Source organism: Bradysia coprophila (genome assembly GCF_014529535.1).
Source record: "Bradysia coprophila strain Holo2 chromosome IV unlocalized genomic scaffold, BU_Bcop_v1 contig_106, whole genome shotgun sequence".
In the NCBI taxonomy this organism is placed as follows: Eukaryota; Metazoa; Arthropoda; class Insecta; order Diptera; family Sciaridae; genus Bradysia; species Bradysia coprophila.
In genome coordinates this window covers 2,684,435-2,698,568 of record NW_023503372.1, presented here as the reverse complement: position 1 = coordinate 2,698,568, position 14,134 = coordinate 2,684,435, and the positions used below count along the sequence as shown (strand labels likewise).

General features: G+C 35.8%; 3 protein-coding genes across 5 annotated transcripts in view; 1 reads left to right on the top strand and 2 right to left on the bottom strand.

Moving 5' to 3' along the window:
- The window catches only part of LOC119070673, a 73,526-nt gene that overhangs the window by 48,537 nt on the left and 10,855 nt on the right, over window positions 1-14,134 (top strand). The window lies entirely within an intron of this gene.
- On the bottom strand, window positions 2,025-7,837 carry LOC119070677. Of its 3 annotated transcripts, none has more exons than XM_037175116.1 (4): window positions 7,447-7,837; window positions 2,760-3,050; window positions 2,405-2,701; window positions 2,025-2,347 (listed from the first exon to the last, which is right to left on the bottom strand). In XM_037175116.1, the coding sequence occupies exons 2-4, from the start codon at window positions 3,010-3,012 to the stop codon at window positions 2,226-2,228; spliced, it is 672 nt and encodes a 223-aa protein (XP_037031011.1). In that variant the 5' UTR covers window positions 3,013-3,050; window positions 7,447-7,837; the 3' UTR covers window positions 2,025-2,225. The 3 variants fall into 3 exon arrangements, with proteins under 3 accessions (XP_037031011.1, XP_037031012.1, XP_037031014.1); XM_037175117.1 differs by having other exon boundaries at window positions 7,705-7,830; XM_037175119.1 differs by having other exon boundaries at window positions 7,769-7,822.
- Window positions 8,824-9,915, bottom strand: LOC119070676. Its single transcript, XM_037175115.1, has 2 exons — window positions 9,147-9,915; window positions 8,824-9,047 (listed from the first exon to the last, which is right to left on the bottom strand). Exons 1-2 carry the CDS (start codon window positions 9,797-9,799, stop codon window positions 8,915-8,917), a joined length of 786 nt encoding a protein of 261 aa, XP_037031010.1. The 5' UTR covers window positions 9,800-9,915; the 3' UTR covers window positions 8,824-8,914.

The following is a 14,134-nucleotide window of genomic DNA, read 5'->3' as shown; positions in this document are numbered from 1 at the left end:
CATAATTCCTTATCCATTTTCAAGGGTTTGACAGTGATATGAAACAAAATATAAAAATATCTTTGGCTTTTGGAGTGATATATAAATGCCCATAGCGTATGTGTTTGCATAAATATGGAACACGTAGCTATATGAACGGTTTCTATCTCGACATATTCACAGTAAATTTTCACATAACTCACAATATATTTCAACATTATAAATTCGAGTCGCTTTAACCTTCTAACATTTACAAATAAGTAAAATGTATCGAAGAGTGGGTTCAATGTGTATATGTGTGTGGCTGTGAATACCGTAAGCTTTTTGGGGTTGGAAATAAATATTATATTCAAAAAGTCTAATTACACAGATCAATCATTGTGCGATATATATATACCTCTACCGCACGGCATGTTCATAAAAGTTGATTTCGGCTAACATATTTCAGCTCATTAATGGCACACATGAATGGCAAAACATTTATGTGCGTTGTGAAAAAAAAACACATTTAGGCCCTACTTTCCGTTCAATGGTGGTAATTCTGTAGCGGCAAGTAAACAACTGAAGCTGACAAGAGATTTTTCAGTAAACAAAAGCTTTATTTCCGATTTTTTAAATTAATAAATTAGTGGAAGCCTGATAGGTTCCGTTGCAGAGATACTGATCTGTTATCACATATCGAATGGCGTTATTTATTGTGTGTTAAGTATCTAGATATAGATACACGCCGTATGTGTGGAGTGAAGCATATGGGATCTGATTGATGTTTTTCCAAATAATACTTGTCTACGTCGAGGAACATTTTGAAGTTAACATCGTTTTGTGTGTATGTTTGCTTTACGGTTAGCGTATGCTGTGGGGAATTGAACCAACAAAATGAAATCAATACCAAGAATAACACACCATAAAACAATGAAAATAAAAAGTTCCAACTCTACTTTACGACTCTACCAGTCTATATTTGAAGTATAGTGAGCACTGAACAATGTTCAACCGTGTATCTGACTGATCTGATTTTAGTTTTTTTTTTAGGAAAGAGCTTTGCTAGCTAGTTTTGAACTTTTTTTTAAGTTAAGTTTTGGATTTGCCTCAATTATTCTGTTCTTTCATGGTGAGTAATGCTTAGTTTCCTTTTACCAAAAAAGTACTCCGTCTGAGAGGTAAAATTGAATTTTTTCAATTTTTGCTTTGTTTACTTGACAGCGTACTCTCTCCCGGCTCTCTGATGGAGTACTTTTTGTTGAGTGGAAACCATACTTAAAGTGTATCTACAGCTTTCGACAACAAATTTTATTTTTTCAAATATTTAATGTGAAAATTTGAAGAATAATTTGAATTCAAATCAGCAGAAGTTTTATTAGGTATTGTAACGAAGCGTAGGACATTCTGGATGAAATTTTTCCGGAAAAGTAAAGACAATGTTACGACATTGAGACCTCGTTTTTCGAAGGAAGATGTAAATTCAATTTCGTTTCAACAGTTGTCCAGAGACTGGAGATGAATGGGTCGAGCTTTGTCGGAAACCTACCCGAGCCTAGCCCAAATTATTTTTTTTTTTAAATCGACATCCTAAAACTCGAGGAAATTGAGACCCGACCCGAATTACATTTTTAATTCCCGACGTTCTAACGATCCTGTTTATAAAAGCACTGGCAGGTGAGAACTTTTGATAAGAAAAGAACAATGTTCTGCGTGATAAATACGATGTGATTGTCATTAAGTTTGGGTTGCTGCCAGATAAAAATAATAAAGTCTGAAACAGGTCGGGTCGGGTATTTTAACGCGTTCGGGCAACCCGCTCATCTCTAGTACAGACGAAACACTTTGTTGAAGAGCCAAGCTCAACCCATTTGGATTACTAAATTTCAACTTTGACTTATACCATCTCATGTTTGTTAGCAGACAAACCGAGACAAATATGATTGATGTGCGAGACCTTTTAAACGATAATGATTTTTGAGAGAGATTTTTAGGAAGGCAGTAAATGTTCGGCTTCGGTGTGGGATGCATTCAAACAATAAAGTGTAAAACCAAGAGTTGTGAGAGATAAGGTTGAATGTTGAAAAGGAACGTTTATTAGTAAAATTTGGTATAACACAACAAAATCTTAAACTTCCGTTGTGCTCTTCGATTTTTAAGGTTTAGATTAAACAGCCGTCATGCCCATGCCCATACTCTAACACCTCACACCAATCCCCCTGTCATCTTTGTTATGTGCCAAAGATGTGTGTGTGTTTAAAAGCATCCTACCCATCTTTTGCCGTCAGTTCCATATACAGAACATTTCCGTCAATTTTAGATGTAGAGGTCAATTCTCCCAACCAACTATCTTGATTTAGATATTGCTCGATTCCGGTGCACAATTCCTCTGAAATTAAGATGTGATACATTACGCGAATAGTTAAACAAATTGAGTGGTGTATACCTTTGCTCGGCGAGTCCGGACGTAGATCGCATTCTACATAGAAATGAATCTTGCCATCCTCATCTTCAGTAGTACTCTTCCGGCAATGGTGATTTTGGAATTCACCATATTTAAATTGGGCGAAAATTCTTTCAAGTTGTTCCAACGGATTATCCGTGCTGATATTGTCAAATGCTGGATCAGGTTCTCCCTCAATTGTCATTGTCGCTATGTTTTTCTTCACACAGCACGATTTTGTTGAACCATCCAACCAGTCCTTTTGACTCAAGTAGCCATGGATACAGTCACATAGTTCAGCTGTACGATTTATATTGTGGTTGAGACTTATTCACTACTGAATTCCAAGAATACTCACTTGATGATTCATTCTGCCTTAATTCAGCATGGTAGCTTATTAGTCTGACACCATCGTCGGATACACTGTGACTGGTAGTAAATTTGCGACCACAACCCTGAACTTCTTTAAAGTGTTCGACTATTTGAAATATGAGCTTTAATGGTGGATCTTTATCGCATTGACATGAACACGACGGACTCGCACAACTAATGGCTATCGAAATGCATTGCAGCAGCAGTACTGCAGTGCAAGCGATGTAAAGTGAATTCATTTCAGTTGAATTGCTGTTGTTAATTCGCTATAAGAATACTAACAAAAATACTTAATCTCTCGAGTATTTATATGCCGAGCTAATACAAATAAAAAAGCAGTTTATTTAATTGAATTGTTACGCTTGCTCTCAATTTTGATTTACGCATTGAAAGTATGACGAACGGAACAAAAATAGCGATCGCCTTTTTCGATTTTATTTGTTCAAGTGAATTTAGGCTACAAAAATTTGTTGTCTTTCAATTAATGCAAAATGGAAATACATCATAAATATAGCAGAACCTGACCTGAAAATACCACATGTTTTTCATATCTGAACCTGATGCACTCAATTTTGATCCTGAACCGAAATTGTTATTAGCACAAAGGTCATATCTAACAGGTTTTTTGAAATGATATGATTTTAGTGCATTACTGACATAAGGATCTATAAGGGACGTGTACGCATACGAGCGCTTGAGCGAGTATTAGTAAGAGACTCTTATATACATCCTTATATGAGTGAGGTATTTTATCTCCTTAGTACGATAAGCTCGTATTTATCTCTCTAGGGCAAATTGGTTGATCTATTTCGATATACCTGTGCTCGGCCGCACCTCTGTCCAGAATGTTTATTTTGACGATTTGGATTATTTAACCATGCCTTCGACTCGGTACATAATAACTTCCAAAAATAACTTCGAGAAGATTGATATAAGTAGGCAAACATCTCTACGCAAAACCTTTAGCACTCAAGGGTAAATTTGTTTACGTCATCTTCTAGACATCAATACACACACCGTATTGATACAACCCATTACATGACTCGGGATAAAAATGAAAAGTCTTGTTTTTGTGTGTTTATTGACCTCGTCTTCTCATCGGAACTTTTGAAAAGTCTACTACTCTTTTCGGACTCTCTATGAAGTATCTGTGCAACCCTCAACACATATATGGGTAATTCCAGCTAATTTGTGACTGTTCGAAATATTTTCACCAATTGAAATGCGATTTCGGCAAACTTTTTTTCCCTTGAAAGCTGTTGACCAGACGCGTCGTTTAAGCCCCATATTACGTCTTTGGCCAAAAATCTCGGGGAGATACAACCATAAAAATGTATGCTTGTTTTCAGAAAATTTTTGAAAATTCTAGTTTATTTCACGAAACCTGAACCGATTTCACTAAACTTTTTTTTTGCTGAAAGCTATTGACAAGACGCGTAGTTTGACACCAATATGAGGTTATTGTAAAATGCGGTCTCGGGGAGAAATGACCAAAAAGTGTTTGTTTGTATTCGACATTCCGAGATATTCTCAATAAATCTCAAATGATTTTTGTAAATTTGTTTTCCTGTAGATGTGGACCATATAATTCCACAATTGCTCCAAATGACACAAAATTAAATTTTTTGAAGATTTTTGGTTCATTCTGCTTCGAAGTAAGGTAAAATCACTTCGACCCAAACGTTACCGAAATTACATTTTTTCAAATAAAAACTGAAGATCGGTGTCATTCGAAAGCTACAGCATATGACTTCACGAGAAAAATAACTTTGAGCCAATCAGGTTAGTTGGGTGACTAAAGTAGGTGACAACAGCTTCCCAGTGGTGATAAAAGTCATCCTCGAATTTTAACTCGTCGAGATTATCTCGAAGAATTTTGTAACCATTTTTTTAAACGGTTTTGAGCCGAAACAACATTTTCTGTGGGGTAACAACCACCAATTGTGAAAAAAAATATTTCTGGCTATTTATGACCTCCGAAAAATATCACTTTTTTAGACATATCTCCCCCAAATTTTGGGTTACCAACCTCATATTGGGCTTAAACTGCGCGTCTTGACCATAGCTTTCAGGGAAAAAAAAGTTTACCGAAATCAGTTTTTATTTGGTGAAAATATTTCGAAAAGTCACAAACGTGTAACGCAACTAACCGCCGACTTTTGCGATCACACAAGTCAGACTTCGCAGGCTAAAGATTCCAATTCTTGTTGGTATGAAAGCACTATGTCTCCTGAGTATTAGAAAATTTATAGACTGATTTGTTACCGCAAAACATAGCCAGCACAATTAACTTTATGACTCACAGATAACGAAATTTGTAACGCAACTAACCATGGAATTACCCATATAGGCACATCCGGTAAAACTTCTTAAATTCTTCTCAATTACGCGACTTTCAACTGGTCCCACTTACAAAAACGTTTAAAATATATCAAGGAAAACTTTAAAATTGCGATAAATTTTGCTGTTTCCTCAACAGGTGATAAATCCTAAATCGTACTTCCATATTTTATCCCATTTATTGATTCGCTTAGACACATTTATCGTTAGCCCAAAATTTATGTTACTTTTTACCCTTCCGAAAACATTGTACATAAGATTATCCCACATCCGGCGAAGAATATTAAAAATATGACGAGGGAAGTCATCCGTGCGTACAGGCGAATTGAATGGCATAAACTTTACAAGTATGTGTTTGTACCCATAAATGTTTATCGTTCGAATAAAAGAAAGCTCATTTTTTAAGGGCATATTAACTGAATGAGAAAAAAAAATCCTTGGAACTTGTTCCGTACTCGTACGTACGAAGGATGATGAAACACTTTTTTTTTGTGCTAAATTTATAACTAAGAGGATAAACAGAAAATTCGATGGTAGCTTTTGTACTTACACAAAAACCGCTGATGAATTTTACTTTGTTGCTATAACTATAACGTTACAACTGAAACACAAAAGACCGAAAACTATAAAATGTTGTCGACAGCGCGAAAGAGATTTGTTTACCCCAATTCTTCTGTTTGTGTTACGTCAATCGAAAACGAACATTGAACAAACTTTGAGTAATTTCTAATTAGGGTAAAATTGTGTTCGGTACACATCCTCAAAGTTAAACCACTAAATATTACATCCACGTGTTAGCGGTTAAACTGTTCCCATCCCTGCCATAAATAATTCGATAACAACAAGTTTTCGTATAATCTAAAATCAAAGGGATCCAACCAGTTACACAGATCGTATTTCTAGTCGAAATGGAAAGAAACAGCTCAGCAACATTACATAACGGTTTTCATGTGATTAAATCTCCTATATACACACATCTACCTTAACTTTTGTCTATTTTAAATCCCAACTCAACAGTATAACATTCGACACTTTGCTCGAAAATATCCTTCTTGTTTACTTACTTTTGCCAACAAACTATAACCAGAGTCGACAATAAACGATTGTATCGTTTTATATGGGGCCTATATTAAGTGTAGAAGCTTTTCATATCCATTCGTTTCGGTGAAATGGTTTATTCGGTAAACATTGAAATTGAATTTAATACAATCGAACAAGATAGGGGGAATATGAAGCTGAAATGGCGAAAAGTTGCAAAGTCATTTGATATCTATTCAGTGTCAGACATTGAAAGCTGCTAATTTGTTGACTTTTTTTCAACGAATACGAGTAGACTGTAGGCGAGCACCTAGCAACAGGTTTTGGATGGTTCAATTAGGGGTCGTTCAGAAATTACATCAATCTGTTTTACCGAGTTTTCGGCACCACTTCATCCTCCCTCGTCACAAAAACAAGGGTCTGAATTGACCGATATTTGTTAGAACCCTCACGTTTTCTTCGACAAAACCCCCTCCCCCTAACGGTGTGACGTAATTTGTGAATAGTCCCTTACATACTTTTCCTTTCGATTGTTATGCTCCGTTAGAGAAGATACAAACGACCCGATTCGAGTGCTTTTGTCGATGTTTCCCATCTATTCAACTCTAATAAGAATAATCATCCACGTGGCAGTGTCGAATTAATGGGCTAAATTGAATCAACAATTCCCTGAACTTTTGTTGCCATTTTATTTACAGGTAGTAATACCATCCATTAACTTGTAATTGTTGGTAAGGGTTATTTCTTTAGGCGAATTTTAAGGATATAATGGTAAGACCGTAATGAGTTTAATAAGTTGAACTGTCGTAACTTCACTGAAAACATTATTCATTTAGGTAATGGAGTTACCTTTCAAATTACTGCTCATTGTCGACAGACATTTAGAAACTAGTAGACTTTTAGATGTTACCAGGGTATATTTTTGGGAAAACCTTTTTCCATATTTCCTTGAATTTTTCTAGATTTTTCTTATTTTCCTAAAATTGAAAAGGAAATGTTTGAAAATTTAGGAAAATGTTTTGCCAAAAATAGTCCCTGGATGCTATTCATCTGTTATCGACAACGATGAGTTCTCTTATGTTTTAAAATTAGTTTTAATATTGCTCTCACAGAGAGTGAGCTTTGGCTGAAACTAATGAAGTAGAAGATTTCCTACTGAAAACAAAGTGATAGTCAGATTAAATCTTTAATCGTGACATACCTTCCCCTTAAGTCTTTGGGATGTTTGTTTCAAATTTAAGCAAATCATACAAGCCTTTTCGGCGATAATTATTTTCGCTCGATTTGTTATATACCTTGCAAAAGCTCGGCTACTGGTATGGATATTTGTTGGCTTTATTGTATCGGCCTTCGTCTGGGCTTAGTTTTGATATAGTCCAAAGCTTTACTTAATCGGTACGATTTGCCTGTAAATTAGGATTAAAAGTTCAAGTTTAACCAATTGATATTATGGTCGACCGCTAATGACATTCTTCAATTAACTCATTTCAATACACTCTAATCGTCAAATTATTGTTTTGTTGCATTAATAAATAATTGAATTGAATGCTGACAATTCACTGTATATTGATTTCATATATGGAAATTATGCCGTATATAAACACAACCAAAACGAACTCCGTTCACTATCGGTCTTGGTAGACTTTTCAACTATGACAATCACGTTCTTCCGTAGTACACTAAATTTTAATGGCATGACGGAGAACGTTGAATATTTATAGGTAATCGAAAACCTATACTACGTGCAACGAATCGTGTATGCGAGAAAGGGAACTGTTTCACGAAATATGAAACGAATTTTTTTACTACTTAATCGACAAGTCACAACGGCGGAACGGTGATAAGAAAATGGCTACTTTCAGCCCCCTGCGACGATGGAGGTGATCGCGGTAAAAATGGTATGATCTCTGAAAAGCCAAACTTTTGGGCTGTCCATAAAAGACGTCCGTACTTTTTTGAGAGTTTTTGACGTCCAGGTATTTTATGGACAACCCCTTTAATGACAGCCATGAGCTGGTAGCTTTTTGCTAAGAAGCCTGACACAAATTTCTTGAAATATTAAAACTTTCACAAAAGTAGGGGTGGCGATTCGTCTGTCCTCACAAAAGTGTGATATGCAATCCACTGAATCTTTCAAAAACCCTACAATATGACCACAAGCTCCACAACCACTTGTTATAACTCTATCATCTTTGACCGTGGCATCATCTCTATACGATTTGGATTAACTCCGAAAGAGTTTGTACCCTTCCCCGGAATTAGTATTCGAATAGTCCTACGTACTTCGCATGGCTATAAAAAAGGATGAGCCTAAACGTTCCCTTTATATGTGAACTCAGTGTGGGTATAACCGTTAAATTATGAGTGGTTTCACAGCTACAATTTTGCCAGAAAACATTTGATGCTTACACTGAAGCTAAAAGATTCAAGATATGCGGAGAAACATTTCAGTTATTTCTTTGACGAATGACTCAAGTGAGCTTTTATGCTGTAATTTTGAGAGAGCAACAAATTCTATTTATCGTATCTCGGTGGTAACGAATGTTACACATTTTGTAGCCTGTTGCAGTATCCACTGAAAGTAAAGTGAAGGTAAAATCCTTCTAAATATTTAATTTCTTATCACATCAATGCCGATGGTTTTGAGCTACACGTGTCACGTAAAAACCATCTTTTCTATTGAATGAATAAGACAGAATTCATTTAGATGATTCAAAGAGATATGTACGAAAACTGCAGGTCCTTGGCTTATAATGAAACACTTTAATTGATCAAAAAATATTTTCGGATACATACAAAACCACTGCATAACAAACACAATAAAACAGCAGACTTTAGTCTTTCATTCGCACTAGAACTCACGGTCGTCGTCGCATCTGTAGTAGTAGTAGTAGTAGGCGTATCCGTAGTCGTATCTGTAGCAATATCCGTAGTCGTATCTGTAGCAATATCCGTAGTCGTATCTGTAGCAATATCCGTAGTCGTATCTGTAGCAATATCCGTAGTCGTATCTGTAGCAGTATCCGTAGTCGTATCTGTTGTAGTATCCGTAGTCTCACTCGAACAGTCAGCTTCCAACACTGCAATTAAACCTGGAATTTCTTCAGGTGTTGGGGCATTATGGTCAATGCAAATATTGTGCTCAAAGTAGACTTGTGATAGATCGTTTAGACCGTCCAACAAATTTCTGCCGACTTCGGTTATGTTATTTTCGGCGAAGCTTATGAGCACCATATCCGGAGTGTGTGCAAACAGATCTCCCGGAACATAACCAAGCGGACTAAACTCCACCGCGAATACCGTTAACCGAGGATATTCATCCAATTCAGTTCCGTTGAGCGACGCTACCGCACAACCTTCTAAATAAATTCCCCGAAGATTTGGAAATACGGCCAAGAGCCCTTTCGGAATGTAGGACAGATTGGTACAGTTGTCGACGTGAATCGAGTAGACATCCTCAGCAGTTTTATTCTCTACATGGTTTCCTGACACAGCCGTCACTGTCTGCGTTGAGTCAACGTCAAAGGCTTCGCTGTAACACTGGTAATTCGGTCCGATCGCAAGCCAATTAACGTCTCTAAATTCGCAGTTCAGGGTGAGTGCTGATGTCGAAGCGACAACTGCGGCTATTACACACAGTATTTTCATTGCGAGAACCGACAATTTCGAAGTTTTATGGAAGACTGAATGGCTCAAATTGAATTTGTTTCACATTTCGATACAAGACATACTCTGAGATGATAAGATAGTTTATTGAATTGTGTCTATCTTCGATTAATAAACACTTAACCGAATGAATGGACTGGTGATGAAACACAATTTATTATGTGAGTGATACGGAGATACGGATATGGAGAAACACAGCTAAAAATTAGTAATTTTGAAATTTTTCCTCTTCAAAAGAGCTAATCGACGAGACAAGACTCTAAAATTAACATTTTACTGTTTGAAATGCCCACTTATCGGTGAAATTGATTATGGTTTCAAGAGCCAAATATTGAAGTATAGCATCGAACGGGGTCAAGGTTTAATTTGTTGTTCCCGTCGTATAATTTTAGGAATAACATCGGAATCGGCTTACCTGTAGTTTTTAGTTCATCTCAGAGTTGGGGTAATTAAATCCTTCCCGAAGTGGGGGGGTAATTAAATTAAGCTAATTTTAGGTTTTTCACAGTAATTTTTGGTTGGATCAAGTTGCCATCTTATCAAAGCACTGTACTAGGACTAATGGACTGAAACACGGAATGTTTCAGCTTAATTTTCTGTCCCTTCTTTCGCACCCTCCACTTATTTTTCGTGTGTTCAGATTTGGCTTGGGTTTGATTTATTGCGCAAAAACTTCTCCACCACCACTGCCTTATCTGCATTAAGTTACGAACTTTTTCTAAGTAATGTCTTAAATCACACTGTAAATCTTAGCTTTCATGCAATGGAAATGCAAAGCAAAATGGGGCATGATATAAATCTTAAACTTTCCATTCCTCCCAGTTAACTCCAACAAAATTATCATATTTACACAAAGCGCTGGCATTCCGAAAACATTTACCGACATTTACTGATAATTTCGTTGAAATTAGTTGACCCAGACAATGGATCGAAACAGTTCAAGGTAATTGATTTAGCCATGACACGATCTGACCTTCTATCGTAAAAAAAGCTCGCGAGTTTTTTTAGAACATAAAATAAAGTGCACGATGGCTTTGATGAACATAAAACACTTTCGGTCATAAATTACAAATTTCATTAACTAAAATAATCATTTGAAGTAACTGCATATAAATCTGCATCAATATATCAGCAGTCAGTGCTGTATGGTGCATCCAATCATTAGAAACTGGAAAGCTTGGTGTGGCTTACCAAACTACGAATGTAAATTAATATCCTTTGATGTCAATCCAATTTGACGTTGTTTAACAAATAAATACCTAATTCTGAATTCAAAACATGCCATCAGCAACATGCTTTTATCCACTCTCTGATTATGTACTCAATCACTCTACGTTAACGTGTATACGTGTAAGCGATATATTGATGGGAAAAAAAGAAGGAAACACAACCACTAAACAAGCAATCATTCAATCTTTTTCCATTTGACTTTTAGTGAATGGAAACTCTATTTGTCCCTAATACTCAGCCCCATGTAATACTCATAGATCAGCGGTGAAAAATTGTTCACATTCATATCATTATTATTTTTCCATTTCCATTTGACTCACCGCCAGTGGTAAGAGTCTTACTCAGTTTTTGATTTATGTCGGCGTGTCGTGATAGTTACATATTATAGTTGTTACAAGGTAATTGATAAGTATTTGTATTTCAAGGTGCATTTGCATATCGAGTATATCGAATACCAATCGAAAAAGTACTCGGACTTGTCAAATGTCTTTTTCATGGCGCGCCACAAAAAGGACTTGTGAAAGCACTGCTTCTGAATAAAACCACGTCCTAGCCTAAAGAATTTAAAGCCTTTGTATGCTCTGAATGTGAGATTATCAATACGAGTCGCAGGTGGAGAGATTTCAAAAAAGCGAGTGTGGATCCAACCGTAACGTTGTTTAAAATCTGTACACTCTTCGACGTTACTTCCTTGCGTAGGGACCTAATATGCGAAAAGCCATATTACGAAATTTACGAACCACAATGATTTGCCTCCAATGAAACTATCAAGTCAGATAAAAGTCTTACGTCAAATTAATGAAAGCATATTTGAAATTTTGCACAACTTTTTAAAGTTCACAGCTGCGCATCTTAAAGTAAAGTAAAGTTTAAAGAAGTAGCTTACGTAAACTCATTTTAACATTCTTTCTGCGGTTTTTATGAATTTAAAATGCATCTTATTTAGACGTATAAAGCTTATAAAGTTAAAGTTACAGGCGTCACAGGTTTTTGTTCGGTCGAGACACATAAGAGAGATTAATAATTGGAGACATTGCGATTTTCACTGGCTAAATGAGCACAAAAAATTACTGATCTGCATCATCGTATCTTTTACAGACCCACTGCTTTTCCTTGAGACAAGTTTTCAATTTTATCAAAATTATGAAAATTTGAGAAAACCATTAAAATTTGTTGGATTTACCACTCCAAACTTTTCCTCTTTTACTCCATTTACCAAAATTTTCTAGGATTCTAGAAAATCAAAGTCATTTTTCGATATTCCCGAATTTACTCGATTTCCTCGAATTTCGGGGGTTTTGATTTTCTCGAAAAAAATTATCAAAGGTCCACGGACCGCGTTATCGATAATGGCAAAGAGTTCTCTCTAACATGGTCTTTTACAGCATGTGTCAATGCATCGTGTTAGAACTGAAGAAGTAGCAGATTCGTGGAATCATATGGATAAAAACTACTTGTCGTCTGTGTGAAAGGTCAGATGTTAAATAAATAAATGAATTTGATTCGAATAGCAAACTTTTAATAAAAAAGAAGATTGGATGTTCAAGTTGGATGGGAGGTTAGGGATCCGGTTTAATATTATTATCTCGCGCCATCCCAAATAAATATTGAATTTATTTTTAAGCGTATCTAATAAGAGCAAGCACTTTTTATCAACTTTGTTTGCACTTACACCCACAGCCACTCAAGCTGTTGATAAAGTTGGTAAGGTAAATTTTTCCCTTTATATATTTTTTTGCTTTTCTTTTCTTGTACGAAACGAATGAAATTTGAAATATGAGAAGGTGTGTGGGATCTCAGATTTCCCCAACCGTTTGTTGCTTCTTAATGTTGTCTACCTACTTTTATTTATATGAAATTTCTCGTATCTATGGTAAGATATCACATTGTAGAGCTTAATATTCGACGAGGTATTCGGTTTTATGGCAATCGTCTATGTCGAGCAAACTGTATGTAATATAGCAACAGTTTCTCGATAGAACGAAAATTATCTTTGATGTGGGCTTGAGTGGTATATAGCATTGTGTATACGCGTACACATATATATGTATCCATCCATGCATTGTCGAATGAAAAAGTCTGCTGTGGAAATATATGATTCCTTTATGGGAAATGTTTTACGATAATATACCGACTCCAGGTGAAGGTGAGTTTTACTATCAATTTGGAATCGGTATACAAGGGAATTAATCTTTAAATGCAGTATGTTGCATGTCTGGAACTATAAGAGCATAAATCACTTTTAGTATTGGTGGATAATAGTGGTTGTTTGAAGATGCTTACCCTTACCTTAGCAGTAGAAGTTTTTTTTTTAATGAGCTTTAAAATCGGTCGTGAATCAAATGGTTATAACATGTAAAAGCGAAATCAAGTTCAATTAATGTAAAGGTCAATGTTAATAATTTCCTTTATGGTGTAGGTACCTAGTTTAGCATGGCTCGATGATTTTCACCCTTAAATTTTATAATTTAAAACAAGCAACAGACCGAAAAATCGATGTAATTGTTTAGGAGGTGTGACGATTACTCGGTAAAATAACGACAATGTGAGGCTGTGGTGAATATTATGTTGCTAAAAACGACACTGAATGGAGTTTATTCATTATACCAAAATGCTCTACAACAATTCCTTAATCGCCGTAATGATGTTGAGTCACGTTCAGCATCTATCGGCTGAACAGCGCGAAAAACAATTTGTGAAGTCGGAACAATTGCTTTATTTGGTAGTAAGGCTCGTAAAACGTGAGTGTATAAAATGGAAGACGTAAACATTTCATCTCTACATGGTTTGGAGCCAACAAACCAGACTGCATGAAAAACCATAAATTCACACGAGTGTAGGTTTCGAAAAAGGAAAATTTCTAATTTTGAAATTGCAAACTGAATTTAAAACCTTTTGAAAATAATTTACTTGGAACTGAAGGAGCTTCTCCGTTACAAAAGTGCAAATCCTGAAAGCATGCAAAAAATAAAGCTCTTCTATTAAAGCTTAGCAGCTGGACCGTTGATAAAATGTTCCATTTTCATTTTCAAATATAAAAGAACAAAAAGATAATTATATTTGAGCTTAGAAAGGAAATTTAAAATC